At 39.0% G+C, this 18,837-nt stretch overlaps 2 protein-coding genes across 2 annotated transcripts; both read right to left on the bottom strand.

The window, feature by feature from the left end:
• Nucleotides 1-659: 659 nt before the first annotated feature.
• Nucleotides 660-3,785, bottom strand: eif2b2 (eukaryotic translation initiation factor 2B, subunit 2 beta). Its single transcript, XM_003455593.5, has 8 exons — nt 3,501-3,785; nt 3,106-3,226; nt 1,797-1,945; nt 1,551-1,714; nt 1,369-1,464; nt 1,153-1,290; nt 993-1,059; nt 660-863 (listed from the first exon to the last, which is right to left on the bottom strand). Exons 1-8 carry the CDS (start codon nt 3,670-3,672, stop codon nt 706-708), a joined length of 1,065 nt encoding a protein of 354 aa, XP_003455641.1. The 5' UTR covers nt 3,673-3,785; the 3' UTR covers nt 660-705.
• A 3,843-nt stretch (nt 3,786-7,628) lies between these two features.
• tmed10 (transmembrane p24 trafficking protein 10) lies at nt 7,629-13,034 on the bottom strand. Its single transcript, XM_003455594.5, has 5 exons — nt 12,782-13,034; nt 11,700-11,820; nt 10,873-10,946; nt 9,416-9,542; nt 7,629-9,010 (listed from the first exon to the last, which is right to left on the bottom strand). The coding sequence occupies exons 1-5, from the start codon at nt 12,965-12,967 to the stop codon at nt 8,889-8,891; spliced, it is 630 nt and encodes a 209-aa protein (XP_003455642.1). The 5' UTR covers nt 12,968-13,034; the 3' UTR covers nt 7,629-8,888.
• Between the last annotated feature and the right edge of the window lie 5,803 nt (nt 13,035-18,837).

Raw genomic sequence — 18,837 nt, 5'->3', positions numbered from 1 at the left:
ACTACTGAAATCATGAACATCTTTGTTAACCCTCTCAAGCTCAAATTAAGTTTTTGTTGCTAATGCACAACCAAGTCCTGCAGTGGTACTTCTGAGTAAAAAAAACTCATAAAATATGTATGTGGGGTAATCAGGTTGTTAGTTTTTAACTGTTGCAAATCGGCAACGCCTGCCTCGAGAGGGTTAATTCCAAAGATATCTTAGTTGTGTGCTTGTAATCCCTCTACCCTTTTGTAATCATCAACACTGTGAAGTCCAGAATAATTTGAAAAACTTTCACCAGAGGGAGAGGATTACCATTGTTCAACTCTCTTTGGAGATGTTCACACTGAGACTATTGTGATGAAACCTGACTTTCTCCAAGTCTTATTCTTCTTATCACCATCAGAAATACTCACAAACCTGCTGCTCTGCTTGTCCTACACCACCTCCACCTGGACAACAGTTGCAACTACAGTCTGCTGTTCATCAAGATCATGTGACTGTTTCCACATCGTAGTTTGAATCCATTGTTCCATTAAAGGGAAGTCAGTGTTATTCATTATGATATGATGAGCGTTTATCTGTATTGATGGCATACAATAACCTCAGCTGTTCTTAACAGCTCTCTCTTTATTGTAAGGTACAAAAACTGAAACCACATCAAAGGCGACACAAACTACACTGCAAAATCATTCATTTCTATTTATTTGTTAAATACACCGATTAAAGTTCATGGTCCTCTGGGTGGTAAAGTTCACTCATCAGTCTGTAGATATATGACGGTGCGTGTCCTCCGATGTTGGAGATGAACAGTGTGATGAGCTCGGGCGGGACATAGTCAAACACAGGACAGTGCACATTCACCTTTGAGAGAATCTCACCTGAAATACGAAGAGAAAAATGTGAGGTATTTAAAAAAAAAAAAAATGACAAAGAGGATATGTCCAAATCTGAAAAGGATTTTCCAAACGTGGGCACGTGGTTGAGGTCAGTTTTTTTGCAAATGTTACCTTCAGTGAACGGGAGCACCTCATGTGGGGAGACAAACTTATGGAAGGTATCCTCTTCATTTGGAAACTGAAATATGACATATCATGTTCACAGAAGTATGAGTATAATCATTTATGGGGGTTGAAAGGAGATAACTCTGACTTTGGAGTAATCTCTTACCTGAGGTGAGAGCTTGAACATGGGAGCACAAACAATCAGAGGTGTGGAGTGATGCTTGGCTGCAAGGGCCAGTGTGTGTGTCCCGTTGATGGCCCTCAGGCCTCCATTTGCTAGAACTGTCTGTGTACCAATGATGACCTGTAAAAAGATCATGACACAAGTTCACCTGCATGCTCTAACATGACTGCGCTAAGGTCTCCTTAAAATGTTAAGTACCTTATTAACTCGAGACATGACTGCAAATATGGCAGCATCTGTGATCACAGTTGTTTCGATGCCAGCTTTTGAGAGGTTTGTAGCCATTTCGTGCCCCTGTTGGGAGGCGAAGAAATAAGATGTGTTTTCTATCTAAAGTTAGACATTTAGTATTTCCTTTTTGACTGATGTAGATGAGCTACCTGGCAGAAAGGAGCACACTCTGCCACAATGACATGAAACTTGCGTTTGCGTGCAGCATCTTTGAGGAAGGCCTCCACGGTGCGCGAGCGGCCAATCGTCATGATGACCTCATTAGAGTGGATGTGCTCCAGGGCCTGCATGGCGATGTTGTCGGTCGTTCCCTCTGAAAAATAAAATGATGGGCACCAAGAATTGGAGTGATTTAAAATAAAAACTGACGCTATCTTGTTTATAAAGCAACTTACCCAGCTCAGTGAGTAGCTCATTGATGGCTTCGATGACGTTGGCTTTGAGGGGAGCAAAATGTTGCCTGAAGTTCTCCTCGCTGAGTCCCCCAGATGTCAGCAACTTGTGGAGGGATTCCTGGTCTGCCTCTTCACTGCTGCCCCGAGATCTGAAAGAAAAACACAGCTAAGCACAAATCTCACAAAAAACACAAAGTAATTGAGCCGTCTGTAGCTTAAGTATTTCTAAGGAATATATTCTCATCCTTTAATCTCTGGTACGATCGTACTTGCTTCCAAGGCTGCCTATTGATTCAACTTTACTGTGAGGTCAAATGGTTTTCTGGGACAGAAGAAAAAACTTGAAACTGCAGCTCATTAGTTTGTTTTCAATTTGAGGGCAGCGACACATCTCAAATAGGCTGGGACGGCGACGTGTTTGTAAATGGTTTGTAAACATCTGGGAAATGAAGAGAAAAGCTGCTGGAGGATGCTGGAGGATTCTAGCTGTTCGATAGTCCCGGGTTTTCGTTGTCACATTTACTTTACTTCAACACGCATAAAATGTTTCCAGATAGTGAAAGGTCTGGACTGCAGGCAGGGAAGCTCAGAGCCAAAGCACCTCTACTACAGAGCCACACTGCTGTACAAGATGCAGTTTACCAATATCTGAATGGGAACATGTGTTACTCTAAAACATGTAAATAGTTTTCAGCACTGATGATGCACAGAAGAGTTTTCCACTTTGACTCACTTCATTTGGTTTCTTCTTTCCATGGTATAGCTTTAACATACACTTGTGGATGAACACAGGTGAACACAAACAGTGGTTTCTTTAAGTGTTCTTGATACCATGCAGTGATTTCCATGACAGAATCATGTCTGTTTTAAATGCAGTGCCATCTGAATATGGCCTGAATACCACAGGCGTCCAGTCCTGTTTTTCAGTCTGGTCCTTGCGCACAGAGACTTCTCGAGTTTCTCAAAATCTTTTCATGATGTGATATTCAAAGTGTTCACATTTTTACACTGAGGAACATTATTCTGAAATTCATCAACAATTTATGGAGGGCTTTTGCAGACTGGTGAACCTCTGCCGATCTTTACTTTACTTTGCCTCTTTAAGATCCTCTTTTATACCCAGTCATGTTAATGCCCTGTTCCCAGTTCACGTAATTGGTTTTAAAATGTTCCTCCAGCTGTTTACTTTTGGTACTGCTTACTTTTCCAGCCTTTTGTTCTCCTCGTCCCAACTTTTTTGGGACACGTTGCTATAAAATTAAAAAGGAGCAAATATTTTTTTGAAAATGGTACGTTTTGGCGTCCTCACCTGGCATATTCCTCTCTGATGATCTTCAGCACCCGTCTGATCATGTTACCCACTGTGGTCTCTGAGGGCTGGGCTGCTGTCATCCTCCTCCCCTCTTTGCGGATTATTTCCATCAGATCACCTGAAATCGAGAAGATGTTTGTAAAAGACCAAAATCTTAGGATAGAATATTTTTTTGTGTATGATTTTACATCAGCAACCTCCATTTTTTCCCCACATGTTCAGCATATTACATATATATGTTCTGTATTGTTTAGCTGTAAGGAAAGCTAAAGAAAGCTTTTTCTCATGTACTACAGCGTTATACCAGATTTAAAAACAAAGCCTGTTTGACTACAATGGCAGCTGTCGCTGCAGTTAGCTTCACTGTGTCGACAATAAACAGCATTCAGCACCTGCACTGCCCCACCGAGCCTGGGCTGTAATTTTGCGGAGCAGGGCTGTCGTTTCTCGGGCTGTCTCCGCAGAGCCCCGGAGAGGTCCCGCCCCGGTCCCCCCGCGCTTCAGGTCGGACAGGAACGCCTCAACCCTCTCGGTTAGGTCTGTTTCTTTGTATGGGCCCGGCATAGCTGGTTTAAAAAGCTGTAACTGTAACACTAGAGTCACTCAATAGTTCCACCATGCCAGTGTTTTGACGAGGAAGCACTTCAGGAGTACATCCGGGTGGCTGTGGGCTCGCCGTCATCTGATTGGTCTGCCGCTTCACGTGCGTTACAGTAGAGTGGGTTGAAATTACAACAATTTCCCATTTCTACAGTAAAATGACAGTCTGAAAGTGAAATGTAAAACAACGATATATATATATATATTTTATTATTACTTATATATCGTAAAACACAAATAAAAAAATAGGGTTATTATCTCAAAACCTGGACTTAATACCTTGAACATATATGCTATTTGCCCGCGACCCTGAAAAGGATAAGCGGAAGCGAATGGATGGATGGATGGATTTGATCAATTTTTAGTTATTTTCTCAGAAGATTGAGTACATAAGCTGAAATTTTGAGACAATAACTCCATCTTTGGACTTATAGACGAAACGTTTTTAATTTTAGTTTTCCTAGTGGCAGAAATTAGATTCCATAATAAAAGTCTTGCTTGCTATTTGTGAAAATATGCTCTGTATACATTGGAGATATAACAAGCTTCAGCTAAAGCATACACCTTTCTGGTCAATGCTTTGTGCTTAATTTAATTCTTTGTTGACAAATATTCCTTTTTATGGCCATTTTGGGCCGTAGATGCTGGATGAAAACGAAGAGAGGTTAAAAGAAGTAGATTTTTAAGAGAAATGGGAAACTGCGCAAGAAAGATTAATTATAGTAATATTAATAGTTACTATCATAGCAATAAAAATAGTACATATTTATCGTCTATGCATCGTTAAAACATTTTAATTGAGAAATTAGTGAACGGGCTGCTCGTTTGGTCTCAAATAAGGTTTGTAGAAACATATGTATATTTACACAAAGTTGACAGTTTATTAGATGTAGTGCACTCCTGGTTAATTTATACATACTGAATGCAACAAAAATAATTTTAAAAAATGATATACAACTAATTAAAATATAAATAACACACAAACCCATCACAAGAGGCTTTTCTTCTTCCTGTCATTGTCAGACTGTCATTGAAAGTGATCACACTGCACTGTTGAAAACATATATTTCCTAAAGAAGTGTTTCCCAACCTTTTGGAGCCATGGCACATATTTCACATTAGAAAAATCACGCGGCACACCACCAAACAAAAATGTCACAAAAAGCATATTGATAATTTCCCCCCGCGCACCAGGCATAGCGGAACTGGCTCGGTTTGTCCCCAGTATACCTTTTTTGCTTTTTCTGATCACTACTCATGCTACGGCCTTCGTCTGGGTCGCAATTTTCTCCAGGACCCAGGTCAGATTGACTACTTTTTCTTTTCAAATATTTATCTATTGCTATTACGCGCTGCGTTGTCTCACTGACAATGTAATTTTCTCTACGTCATCTTCTATTTTACTCGGAGTTGGCAACCCATTTAATTAGAGCAGGTGGTTGTACTGCCCTCTAGTGGAAGAGAATGTAATTGTTCTGCCAGTTACTCACGCCGATCGCTTAGTGTACTAATCAGGTGGAACCAGATAATCTTCCAGGGTACTCCTGATCATTTCTCGGGCACAGTGGTTGGAAAACAGTCTTAAAGAGTAGGATTTTACATGTGGCTCAGTATGATGCTTGAAGCCAAAATAAATCATCTCCCTTTTTTTTTTTTTCTTTTTTTTTAACTTTTTGTATCCTTGTCAGCTGTTTATATTCTCAAGCAGCCCTTGGTTACTTGAGTCTGAGGCTGAGTGGAAGTTTGGCCTTGATATTAAGCCATTGAAATACTGCTGACTTTTCTTGGATTTCTACTAACTATAAGTAATATATATTTTCTCGGAATATGGCGGCTCACTAGAATGGGACTGTTGCTTTATGCAGGGGGATTATAACAGAGCGATAATAGAGCGCAGTCCCATGATATTCCATCACCTTGAAATTAATGTTGAGGTTATTGTCTGTCACAATCATATGATTTTGTATTGAGCCTGGTGGATAGTGATTATGGTGCAGGTATCCTCTGGCGCTGATCTGGGAGTCTGAATAATTGATGGCAAACTATAAATGGAATCTCTAACTAAAGTACACCCTGGCGTCTCTGTATTATCTTCCAGTAACAGTCATGACTGTCAGCCTTCTTCTTTTAGACACAAGCATTTTATTTGAATGCATATAAGACATTTTAAAGTATCGCCTCACAAAACACAAAGACAACAACACAGTTGCTCACCTTTTATCTTTTGATGGCATCTGCCTCTTCTCACTGCAGAGGTCCAATCTATTGGAAATTGTTTGGATTGAAGCATCTTCCACATGAGGTTAATGGCTCCATCATTTCTTCAGATACGCTGTGTTGCATGCATCCTAGCTGTGTTTAGATGGTTATGATCTTCTGGACAGTTTGATTACTAATTACTCATTAGTGATCATTATTCATGTGCTTTAAGGCATGAAAAAAAGAAATTTTACTGGTCATTATGATGATCAGCAGAATTTTTGTGATCAGCACAGTTGTTGTAAAAAGTGAGATTAATAGGTTAGTGAGGCATGTTCTCTAGCCAACCTAGATAACCGCTGTTATGGTGATGGGATGTTTGGATTTCTGGTTTAAAAGCTTGGTTTTAATTTGTTAGCAATTCTGTTTTTCCACTAAATTTTAGTCTATTTCTAGATTGTTTATTACTAAAATTATTTAATTGATTTTTTTTCACTTTGATCTGGCAAAAAATAAATTTAAAAGGTGACTTCCACATCTAAACATTAGGCTACTGGAAAGTGTCAGACATGAAAGCACCAAGTCACTTTAACATGATGACTTCATGTTAGAAACTGTAGCACTCAGCAGATTCATTAACAGTCATAAACAAACATAAACACACTTCAGTAGCACACCCTTTTGCCTTCAGAACTGCTTTAATTCTTTGTGGCAAAGATTCAACAAGGTGCTGCCAAAGAAACATCCCCAACTTCATTACATTATCACTACCATCCTGAACCTGTGATACAAGGCATACAGAATCCATGTTTTCATGTTCTTTACTCCAGATCTTCTTTTGTCCAATTCTGGTGAGCCTGCGTGAACTTTAGCCTCAGTTTCCTCTTCTTAGCAGACAGGAAATACACCTGGTGTGGTCTTCCCAAGCTTCTGTATGTTGTCCATTCATAGACGCTGTTCTGAATACCTTGGGTGTGACAAGTGGTTTTTTGAGCTATTATTTGCTTTCAATCAACCAGCAGTAACAGAAGAATGACAGTCTAACTGAAGTGACAGTTGCCATTGTAGTCAAACAGGCGTTGTTTAAAACTGCTATAAAGCATTAGTACATGTGAAATAAGAGCAGAAGTTGCTCTTTAGCCTTCTTTACAGCTAAACAATACAGAACATGCATATGTAACATGTTGGAAACGTGGAAAGGAAAAAAATAAATAAATGGAGGTTTCTGTTGTATTTAAAACAGTAAAAACACAATAAAAACATGACTAAAAATGATTCAAACAATCTGGTCATTCTCTGACCTCTTGCATCAATGAGGGAGTTTCACCCAACTTGTGAGAACTGCTGCTCACTGGAAATTTTCCTTTTTTTCAGACCACACTCTGGAAACCCTGGAGATGGTTGTGTGGAGAAAATTCAAGTGGACAAGCAGTTTCTGATATACTCAGACCAGCCCATCTGGCACCAGCAAACAGGCCACATTCAAAGCCACGCAAATCACCTTTCTTTGCCATTCTGATGCTCAGCTTGACCTTGAGCAGGTTGTCTTGACCATGTCTAAATGCACTGAGCTGCTGCCATGTGATTGATTAGATGCATGCACTACTTGGCAGTTGAGCAGGTGTACATAACAAATCAGCCAATGAGAGCACATGCACTCTACATGCGTCTCCTACTTCTCAAACATGCCTAAATAGGCAATTCAAAGGACAAAACAAAAATAATGTAAATCCATCCAATAGTTTATTGAATAAAAGCCCAACACAAATTTACAAAATTTAATCAGTCAACATAAAAATCAGTGACTGCGCACAATGTTCACTGTTAAAAATGTACCCCATGACAGATGCTTTAATTTATCCCCATCAAAAACAATCTGCAACCACCCCGAGCCAAAACAATTCTGCTGGAAAGAAGCATGTTGGATGGATCTGCACATACTGTAGTTGGGAACCGATATTTGTGAAATTTCAGAAGAATAATTAGCTCTACCAGTGTCAAGAAGAAGGGCCTATGACTGAAAATGCTTGGATAGCTTTACATTTCAACACCTCCGTCCATTGCACTCTGACAGGAGAAGCTTTCACAAATATATATATATATATATCTAAACTGTATAATAGAAATCAGGAGGGTGTTTTTACTCATAACCATATACATAGGATGTTACAAATTCCTTCCTAGGAACAAGGTTTTTGGTTCCTTGCTTCATTTGATAGGTGATGTTAATGTTCCGAAACAAAACTCTATGCAAGAGCCCATAGAAATGACCTAATTTACAACTAAGAATATTACTGACAACTCACAACCCCCCAAAAAGAAAAAGAAAATTACCAGTTGAAAGAACTAAGTGGTAATTACAATATGAAAAAAAAAACTAAACAGTTAAATTTAGCTACCAGACATGTATGCAAATTAAGTGACAAAACACAGAAGTTCAGTGGTTGCCAATTGTGTCATCAGAGTAACAACAAACTGTGTTTTCAAAGAGCCTTCACTTGATAAAAGGGCACCAAGGATCTAGTTTACTTGGCATGGCAAAGAATGAGTGTATAAACAGGAGGGCAAAAGACATTCGCTCATGGCACATCCATTCAAACTGAGCTCAAAATCAAACATTGCTGTTCAATGAACGCTCGAAGGAACAAGTTCTTATTCAGTGAGCTGCAACATTCGAAACAGTGCAGACAGAAATGTCAACCACAGAGACGGACATCTCCCATGTCTTACAGTGCATTTCTCCCTACAGCGCTTTTCATGTTTCCAACCACTAAATAAGCAGGTGATATTTTTTTTAGTTTTATTTTTTATTTTTCCCCAGAAGAAAACCTTGGTACTCTCTCTCTCAGCCTTGAAAACTAGATTTTGAGCCCCCACTTGCTGTTGTTTGCTGAAGCTAGTCCAAGGAGGGTGGATGTTTGGATGTGTTGGCTGACCGTCAGGCAGCGTCCGGTGAGGTAAGGAGCTGGGAGCGGGTCGCTCTACTCGATCAACTTCTTAGCCTTGAAGAAACGCCGCAAGTAGAAGACCTGCCATGTGGCCAGCCCAATCAGACAGCACATGGAGAATATGCTGAAGTACAGCACGCGTGTGTTGGTGGATTCTGTAGACAGGTGAGCGAAAAAAAGAGTAGCCATGTTATAGGACAGTGATGCAATACTCCTTGTTCATCACTGAAGTAACCACTACAAGCAGACAACTTTACTCTGACGTCTTTAGATACTTCCTAAGAAAACAATAACAAAGGAACATTTGCAGCAGATGGCTGCTCCAGCCCAACAATGCTTCTGCTAGAGGTTTCTTTATGCTAAATCTGAGTTTTCCCTTCCCACAGTCACCAAGTGCAAGTTTATAAGGAGTTGTGTCATTTTTGGGATTGTTGGATTTTTAACTTAAAATACAGCTCCTAGAGGTGACAGTTGTTGTAATTTGCCATTATATAAATAAAATTAAACTGAATTCAGTGAGAGAGCTACTGAATAGCTATGTATGTGCTGGGTTGTATTACCATTGGTGTCCCGCATCTCCTCTTCTCTCTTTTTCATGTAAGCAAAGTCATTCACGATGGACTCCGAGAGGTCTTCCAGACGCCTGAGCTCAACCTCAAGAGGCTTCAATTTCTCCACCTTGGCAATCTGGAGGGACAAAAGAAAGTGATCAGAGGGAAATGGCAGAGAAGGCTGTACTACAGCTTGAGAAGAACTGTTATTAATAATTTGTCCAGCAGGTGTCAGTCTAGTGTCGTGTGTATGCCAAAGCATTCCTGTTTACACAGGCTCATGAGAATCTGCCATCTGAACTGTGGTGTGAACAATTGCACCTGAGAAAAGCCTAGGTGTGGTTGGCCTTGTTCCGCAACCACAACCAACCACAGCGTTTTATGATATCAATGCACGACGTGTACCAACTCAACTAGTGTGAACTCACTCACCCCATTTTTTTTTTGCTGTGTGTTGCGTCAGAAAGTTTCTTGGTTATGTGGCAGCTCCTGGTTTGTTTGTTTTTTTGTGCATGACTTGATGTAAGCCACTAGAACAAATTCTTGTCAGTGCAAGAAAGGCCTGGAAAACTGCCCAAAACACAGGTTTGAATGTCTCTATTTAATTTCTCTATGCATCCTTTAGTCGTGTGAAACAAAAATAAATAAAGTAAAATATATATTTATTTATTTTTAAGGCCCACTCAGCCATTAGGACCTTGGATGTAAAAAACCCGTGAGCTACCAAATTATCAAAAACGCAGCACACTACAGCTGGCTCTGCTAAGCACAAATTCTCAAGTATTGTGCAACAGTGAGGAATTCTTCCAGTGTCTTTAACTACGCCCTCCACTGAACAGCTTTCAAATTTGTTCAATGAGTAACATGTCCATCTATGTAGGTGAATACATGGTGGGAGGAGCTGAAATTGCAGCTACCCACAAACAGGAATGCCCACTTGGAAGTCTCGCCGAACATCCACCAACACGCAAAGAACGGCATGTAATGTTTGTGCGCTGCATGTGGGTGGGGAGGGAGGACTGATCATCAGCTCGAAGCTCTTTATCACGCCTAAATTTTTAAAGTGTTGCCTAAGGCAGTCACAGTTAGTGGTAATAAATTTTCAGAAGGGCACCCAAGTACTGTGATGATACACAAAATACGTCCCTATACAAGAAAAACTGAATGATGTGAAGCCAGGGAACCTCCCGCACACATTACCAAAGCACCCTGACGTCAACACTGTCCTTCAACAAAAGGCAACTACAGCAGTACTTCCAGAAAAAAAGACAAGTTTTAAAAAAGGAGGCACCGAGGTCACAACTGCCAGATTATGCTTCCATAACATTTGATTAACATGAGACTAAACCTATATGTAACAGTGAAGCTATTGTAGGCTGCTTCATGAAAACCTACTGACCTGGTCTCCAAGACACCATCTGCATCATCTATATGAAAACAAACAAACATTTCAGACTGATTCTGACCTCTTCGTAGTTTTTGGCCTCAACACCGTGCTTCATGTCCAGATTGACCAGCTGGTCAGGCACTCTTCCAGTTCCTGATTAAAAGAGCAAAAAACTTTAATCATCATATTCAATTTCACTGAAACATTTAAAATGAGCATCATTTATATAATTCATAATTTCTAGCACTTTTTTTTTTTTTTACCAAGCTTCACAAAGTGCTGTAAAAGAATACAGTTTTACTGTTTTCTTTTACAGCACTTTGTGAAGCTTGAACTAAAAATCATTAACTTACACACCAGAAAAGACAAGCATTTTAAAATTTCGTAACAGCCACTGTCCAAATAGGAATCAATACATAAAACGTATAGACACTTGATTCATTTAGTGATGCCCGGATTTTGAAACATTGGCCTGATGTGATGATGATAATTTCTGCCTTTCTTATTTCTTCCCCCTATCTGAAATGTAGAAATCCCCATAACGAAAAGAATGAGTAAATGTAGTCTTTCAGTTGTTCATTATGTCAAGTTGAACATTTAGCACGAGTTGTTGTCACCAGCCACCTTATAGGCCAACAGTGGCTGAGATATCATTTGCGTTCATTTATTTTATTAATCATTTTCATTAATTACATTTTTCAGTTTCATACAAATCCATGACCATCTATCGATATAACCCAAAATCACTGCAAAAATCTACTAAAACTAATAAGTAATACTGGATGAAGACAGTGGGTTAAGTGGTTAATCAGACGATTTGACAGTGACCAAGGCATAAAACCAAGCGTGTGTGAATAGCAGCAGCTGTCCATAACACACATGGGGAGGGGGGATTGGCATGCTTACCCATGGGCGATTTGCTCTCGAAGCAAACCTCAAACATGTCATAGTCCTCTGTGGTGAATGCAAACTTTCCTTTTGAAGCATCTTCCTTGGAGTAAAGAGTGTGGGCAGAGGAGTCTGTGATCTGCAAAGATACACAAAAGCAATAAACAACAGTCAAGAGCCAAAGAAACAGCAGAATATTAACTGAAATATTTATTTAAATCAATACTGAATTACTTTGCTCTTTAATGTGGGAATTTTAAATCATTCACCAGTATTATCACTAATAATGGTATTATTATGACACCAACATGAGGATTTCAGACACTTCAACTGTGTCATTTTCTAGATAGTTATAGGCTGAGATTGCGATGATGGTTGCTTGTCATCCTTACAGTGGCTGTGTCTGAAAATGCAAGGCTGCAACACCCCATGCAAGCCATTAAACTGCCAGCTGTTAGAACATGAGGGGAGTAAAAAACCAAAAAACCAAAAATAACTTCGTGAGGACGCAGTGCAATCTGTAACAGTATAAATATCGGTCATTTTCTTTGATGCGAGTAAAATCTTTTGACACCTTCATTTAAATAATACACAAACCATCACTGACGTGTTGGAAGCTAATGTGCTAATGTGGCTAGGCTGTGCTTGCCAGCTGAATGGACCCTAAGACTGACGTGTAACAGCAGCAGAGCCCAGACGAAATCTCCGGCAGGGTCGTTTCTCCAGTGTTTTAATATAAATACGTGCACTGTGTGTTACAGCGAGTGCTCACTAGTATCAGGGGTGTCTTAACTAATTTTTTTAAAAAGTAAATTACCCCTCAAATTAACCTGAACGGGAGTGTTGGCGAGCACTGACGGTAGCCAGCTGGCTAATTAGCTTTTAAAACCAGGAAGCCGAGGTTTTCTGGGCCTGGGGTAGCTACAATGCTAACAACAGTAGACATTTTCGCAGCAGAAATTACTCAATTTAACATATATAGCCACGAGAGTCACTTGTAAGCGATGCATCGGGTCATTAAAAATCAGAGTGAAGCCATTTCGGCCCCGACAACAAACTTGGTAATGGTGAGGGTAGCTAGCCAGCAGGTCTGCGCTCACCTTCAGATTAGTTTTCGTGTTCGCCTGCTCGCTTATTTCATACTCCCCCGTGACCAGCACGTCTTTGTGGATCTCCTCCCGTAAACACTTTCTAGTGTTGACCGGTAAAAAGAAGGAAATTGATAATACCGATTCAATAAGAACCGGTAAGAGCAGTAGCGCAGCGACTCGAGCCATGGCTACCATCAACCGACCAACCAGACCGTGCCAGCCAACCAGCTTAACACCGACTTCCAACTCACACTACCGGCCTCCCTTAGCACTCCAGCGCCGCCGCTGGCCTGGACGTGGAACTCCAACTGCAGATCCTACGTCCGTGAAGTTCGGGTGAGGTCAAAGTGTTTTATTTTTTGTTCATTTTAGTTGATCTTAGCCCTTTTACAGTTATTTTATTTATTGTACCCAGGCTAGCCAACTGGTTAAGTGTAATATTCATGGAATTCAGAATAAAGCATATGACAATATAAACACTTTGTCCAGGCAAGTGACTTCTCTGTGTTCTTCCTCTTTTCCTCCTGCCTCGCAGCACATGTTTAAAACCTTTTGTCCAGCATATCTACTATATCTAAAACTAAAAATAAAGACATTTGTATAGAAACTGGTATCTGCCAATCACAAACCCTGGTTCTCCTTTTTTTCTTTTTTCAAAATTTGGGGTTATTATCTGAACATTTCAACTTTAACTTGACATTTCAAGTTTTAAGTTAATTTTCTTGATGTTTGAGTTAGTGAGTTGAAATTTTGATTTATGGATGGCAAGAAATGTTTTTCTAAGAAATATTTTTTGTTTTGTTTTGATTGGAGTGGCGGAAATAAGCTTTAAATTAAAATTTTAAAGTAGCTGAAACAGTTTTGCACCTAGTTTTAGTTTTCTGGTTTTTGTTAAGTTACGGTTTACTTTTATAACTTTGGTGCAAAGACAAGGATACATTTGCAGTAGGCATGACATTGCAGATCTGGTTTGCACTCAGGTGATTAAAATGCTTACAAGGACTGCTACCTCGACAGAAACCACCAGAAGAATCACAGCAAGACTTTTCTATGACTAAGCTGTTGGAAAAATAACTGTTCAGGTCAAAAAGAGTTAGCCCTCACCACAAAGCATTCAACACCTAAGAAATCTGCTAGCGTATCATCTACACAGGGAGAGACTGGTACAAGCATATGTGAAAAACTCTAAATTGGTGTAAAGGCAGCGATCAATGATAGATGGCATGGACACCAAACAGACAGCAGCTGCAACAGAAGACGAATCAAAATTTTGGCCAGTGAAAGGTGAAGGAGGATTTCTTCATCCTTTGATCATGTGTAAGCTAATCCTGACTACCCTCTGTACCACTTACTGGGCAAGCAGTGGAGCACTTTCTATATTCTATTTAGCGAAGCCCTCAACAACAGAATCTTTTCTACTTCATATAATAACGCTCCACAGCGTTATTATATGAAGTAGAAAAGTAGATTCTCCAGCAGAGAGTCAACTGTTCTCTATTTCCACCCCATACTGTCACAATATTCAACTCTCTGCACACAATAAGCCACTTCGTTGCATTGTCCAGTACATTTTACACTGGTTACACTGAAACATCAGATATTTGGATTTCACAAACCAAATATAATCAACCCCACAGATAAAGAAGAGGGAAAGATAAGGAAACACTCGGGGAAAAAAATTTATGTTAAACATGGGGAAATTTACAAGATATACTCAAAAACAGATGGTAAATGAGTGCTTTAGTGCTTCGGCGTGACTAAATCATACTGTATACAAGTGTGTCACAATGTGTCAGAGGAATGACTACAACTCTTGAGCTATTTGCTAAATGTTTTCCTAAATTAATCACAACTCCAACTGCTCAGAGATTTACTTTTTGTGTATATTGGTCATAAACGGAAACGGAGCATTTAAGTGAAGTGCGTAATTTCCTCTTGGAGCATACTGTATTAGGTTGCAGGGTTTTTCCTGGCTAAAACCAGTTCTTTCTCACTAAAACTGGAGCTCAGACTTTAGCACTGTTTGTCAAGTTCACGCAGATCAAATGAAAAGGAAAACGAAAAAAAAACTAACTACGTAGCAAACCATGTTATTTGCTAGATTATGTCATTTAAAAATTTCATGAAGGCAGCAACAGCACACGCAAGGTCACAAGTTCAGTTCAGTTACTGACGACAGTTACAGAGACGTGAGAGGTTCAAAGCAGACAGCAGCCTAGTAAGCATTCACCTATCAGTCAAACTTTACTGTGCGCTTGTTGTGAAAACATTAAAAAATCGTAAAGGAAAAAAAAGGGAACTTATTATTTACTTGTTATTTAGTGGAATACTAACAATAAAAACATGTACATGTTGAATATTTTTTTATTGGTTTATTTTCTTCGTATTTTTGCGTCTAACAGGTTAAGGCTGTTGTTAGTAAAACAATGAAATTTATACCCTTCTTCTTTCCACTTGTCACATTTTGCAGAGCCATTCAGTGGGTTACAACAGAACCTTTGGTGGGCTGGTTCTGGTATTCAGGACCTGCCTTAACATGATGATTATATAAATTGTATAAAGCAACCACACAGGCACGGGCGGATCTACTGTGGTGTGCCATCCTAAAATAATCCCTTGCCATCCCTAGTGCAACCATAGTTTTGCATATGACAGTGTTGTTTATAAAAATAAGCTAGCATGAACACTTTTACCGTAGCTACAACTTACACTGAATATAAATACTAAAACTTATTATATTACAAAATGTTACCCTCTCATTGAAAATGTGTTACCCGTAGTGTCGAACTGGCTTTATATCTTGTTGTCAGTAGTGTTTAACAGTACAGATTTCTGACCTTATTTGTAAATTTAAGCATGTAACAAAAAAGTGCCAAAGAGAAGTTAGACTTGCATTTCTAACTGATCCACCTCATGTTGTGTAGCTTTCTGGAGTTTATGCTTATTGAGCTACATGCTTATTTATTATGTTGGCTGTACAGTACATAAGATCGAACTGAAATGTTTAATGATTTGGGATAAAACCAATAAGAAAGTTATAGACTTTCTTATTGTTATTGTTTATATGAAACATGTATACTTATTGCATTTGATGTATTTTCACCATATATATATAATGTATATTACAGAATGTAACACCTGTATGTGTCTAAAGAAATGGCTTTGATTTTGCCACCCCATCTCATTTCCATGCCACCCTCGTGCTGCCCTAAGAAAATTTCTCTAGCTCCGCCCCAGCCACACAGGTCTTGTTAAGAGAGATACCTTAGCTTGAAAAACCAAAACCATTTCTATACCAGGCTGTAAACATGTTTATTTCTGCTGTAAGGTTGGACATTTTAACGTCACTCACTGATAGCGGAACAGCTTACTCCTACTTATGACAGGAAAATCTACCTGGTTTCTTTTGTTTTGTTTTGTTTTTAAGCCTTTTGGAAGGATCTGTAGGAAATGTTCTTCAAGCTTTCCAGTGTGTTTTAACCAAACACTGCATATGAGACGGAAATGACCGCTGTGACACAGGCGTGTTTCCAAGGTTTTTTAAGAACCGTGGCACAGAGGTACCAATAAGTCAGAATATTTCATCAGAAGTAAAATCATTGTAGAAAACTGGTGTAGAAAACATGATTTTTAGGCTCACATGAATACCTGTATCCAATTTATTAACTTAAACATAATCTTGCACTGGATAACATTGTTTCAAAGTGGAAAAAAGTATTTAGACTTTTCACTTAAGCAAAAGTAAACTAAACGTTAAAATCCTAATCAAGTAGCTTAATAGTGCACAGGTTCATTGTTTAAATTTTAAAGCTTTAAGCTAGTTACTTAAAGCTTTGAAGTAACTAAAGTAAGTGTACTCATTATGTGGAATGGCACCTTTAGAATTATATATCTACTGATTTGGGGGATTATAACATTAACAGTAATGTTATCCAATGCCCTCATTTTAGGGGGCACAAATCATTTATAGGGGGGCATCAGTTGGGGCTGGTGCCATTCGATGCCCCTCTGGAGAGCACACCCATGCTCTGACATTAGTATCATCACTATGTAATCATTTAGTGAGATAGCTAGCTAGATATAGTTTTATTATATTATTTTATTTATTATATATAAGTTTCATTCTTATTCATCTTTATAATAGGTATTATTATTTTATGATAAGATTTTTACACATTGCTTTTTCATTTCTGTTTACTTTTACTTTTATTGTATTTTATTTAGACTTTTATCTTTTTAGGTTCCTTTATTTATTTAAATTCCATTTTTCTGCTTAACTGAGCTATTCTCCTTTACTGAAGTCATTTTTACAAGTTCTCTTTAATGTGTTGGCTGCTGCATTTCCCTAGTTTTGTGATAAATAAAGTATATTTTATCTGGCCTTAAATAATTCACTGAGATGCAGTCGAAAAGCTTGGACCATTAAGTTTAAATTACTTTGCTGAACAAAGTACAATTTTTTTACCCCTGCCCTGGTAGTGGTCTTGTGTGGGATGGAGTGTTTACATCAGGTGTATTGTTTGCTCTGTAGAGTGCTCCCACTCCAAAAAAGGAGTTTCCTGGGTACGGAGACAAGGTGACCTTGCACAATAAGCTAAATATATCATTATAAAGATCATCACTATTCATTTATTCAAGCATCCTATCACAATATAAGATATGCAGAGCCTAGAGCTGTAGCTGCAGTTCACAGAGCAATGATTAACAGTCATTAGGACAAAAATGGTTCTGGATTTTTATGATTCTTAAAAGGATGTGACCTAAATGGTTGCCTCTGTCTCCCTGTTAGCCCTCTGTTGGACTAGCACCACTCAGTGCCCACCTCTTGCCCAAAATGGAATAAGCCGATAAATGGACGAATTGTAGATTGGTGGTCAGTTTCCTATTAAGACTGGAAATATGGGATGTGCAGTAAACAACAAGAACCCCGCACTTTAACTCACACAGCAGCAGCTGTATTTACAAAAATAACTCTCAGCTTTCCTTTGAGGGAGCTATCATTTTCAGAAAATCCTTGTGTTAGTCTTTTGCAGACCAGAGAATATTTTTAACCTGGGCCCCCTAGTGGGTCAGAGTGGCTATATATCTGAGACTAATGTTAGTGGCAGAGCGTGGGAAGGCTTGTGCAAACAAGCCAGTTCAAGGTAGAGAGAAGCACAATAGATCGATCAGGGACTTTAACTCCTTTCACTGAATAAATAGCAGTCTTAGAGAAGAGTTAGAAGTCTTTTAACAATCTGCTTATTGATATCTAAATATTGTCACTGAAATCCCTTTATCATTACAGTTACTAATAATCCAGCTCCATCCTGTAATCGCTGGATCTGGATTATGAAACAGACATATTACATTCAGTGTTTGCTTGAGTCTTTTTGAAAATCCCAAACGCTATTATTTTTCTGTCAGCAGCTCAGGGATTACCCAATTATATATGATAGAGCTGTCCAGTTTCCAGGGAAACATCCTAGTTACTGATCCCATGAGACAAGAAGAGGACACGCTGCTGAGTGGGGAGTCTGGCAGCAGGTGAACAGTAATTACTGGATAGAGAAATCCCTCCAGTTTTGTAGCTTATTGCGTCAAAACCTCTAAGAATAGCAAGTCACACACACTCCTCTGTGCCGCAGAGGAGCTTAGGCTACAAATGAAATTCACAAAACTTTACATCCAACGATAATGAGTAGCCTGTATTTGAATTAGTTTCAGCTGTTCTTTAAGTGTGAAAGTCACACTTGTTCAGAAAAAAAAATTATTTGCTTCTAACTGTTTGTTAATTTCAACCATTTCTGGGCACATTTATTTATTGATTGTGAATTAAACATTTCAAGGAGTGAGATGAGACCTTCCTGTGGAATCTTACACCTGATTGACTGCAACCGTTTTGTCACCTTTGGCCACGGTTCCAAAATTTCATTTCATTTGACTCCAAAGAACAGACACTTCCTTAAAGAACAAGCCTGCTGACGCAAGTGCACACACCCTTTAACTAGCTGTTGTCATTTTATGAGTTATGCTCCTTATCACTTCTAATTACTGAGAAGACACATTCACACAGCAGTAATTCA

This window comes from Oreochromis niloticus, linkage group LG15 (assembly GCF_001858045.2).
Source record: "Oreochromis niloticus isolate F11D_XX linkage group LG15, O_niloticus_UMD_NMBU, whole genome shotgun sequence".
Taxonomy (NCBI): Eukaryota; Metazoa; Chordata; class Actinopteri; order Cichliformes; family Cichlidae; genus Oreochromis; species Oreochromis niloticus.
This window is presented reverse-complemented; position numbering and strand designations above follow the sequence as displayed.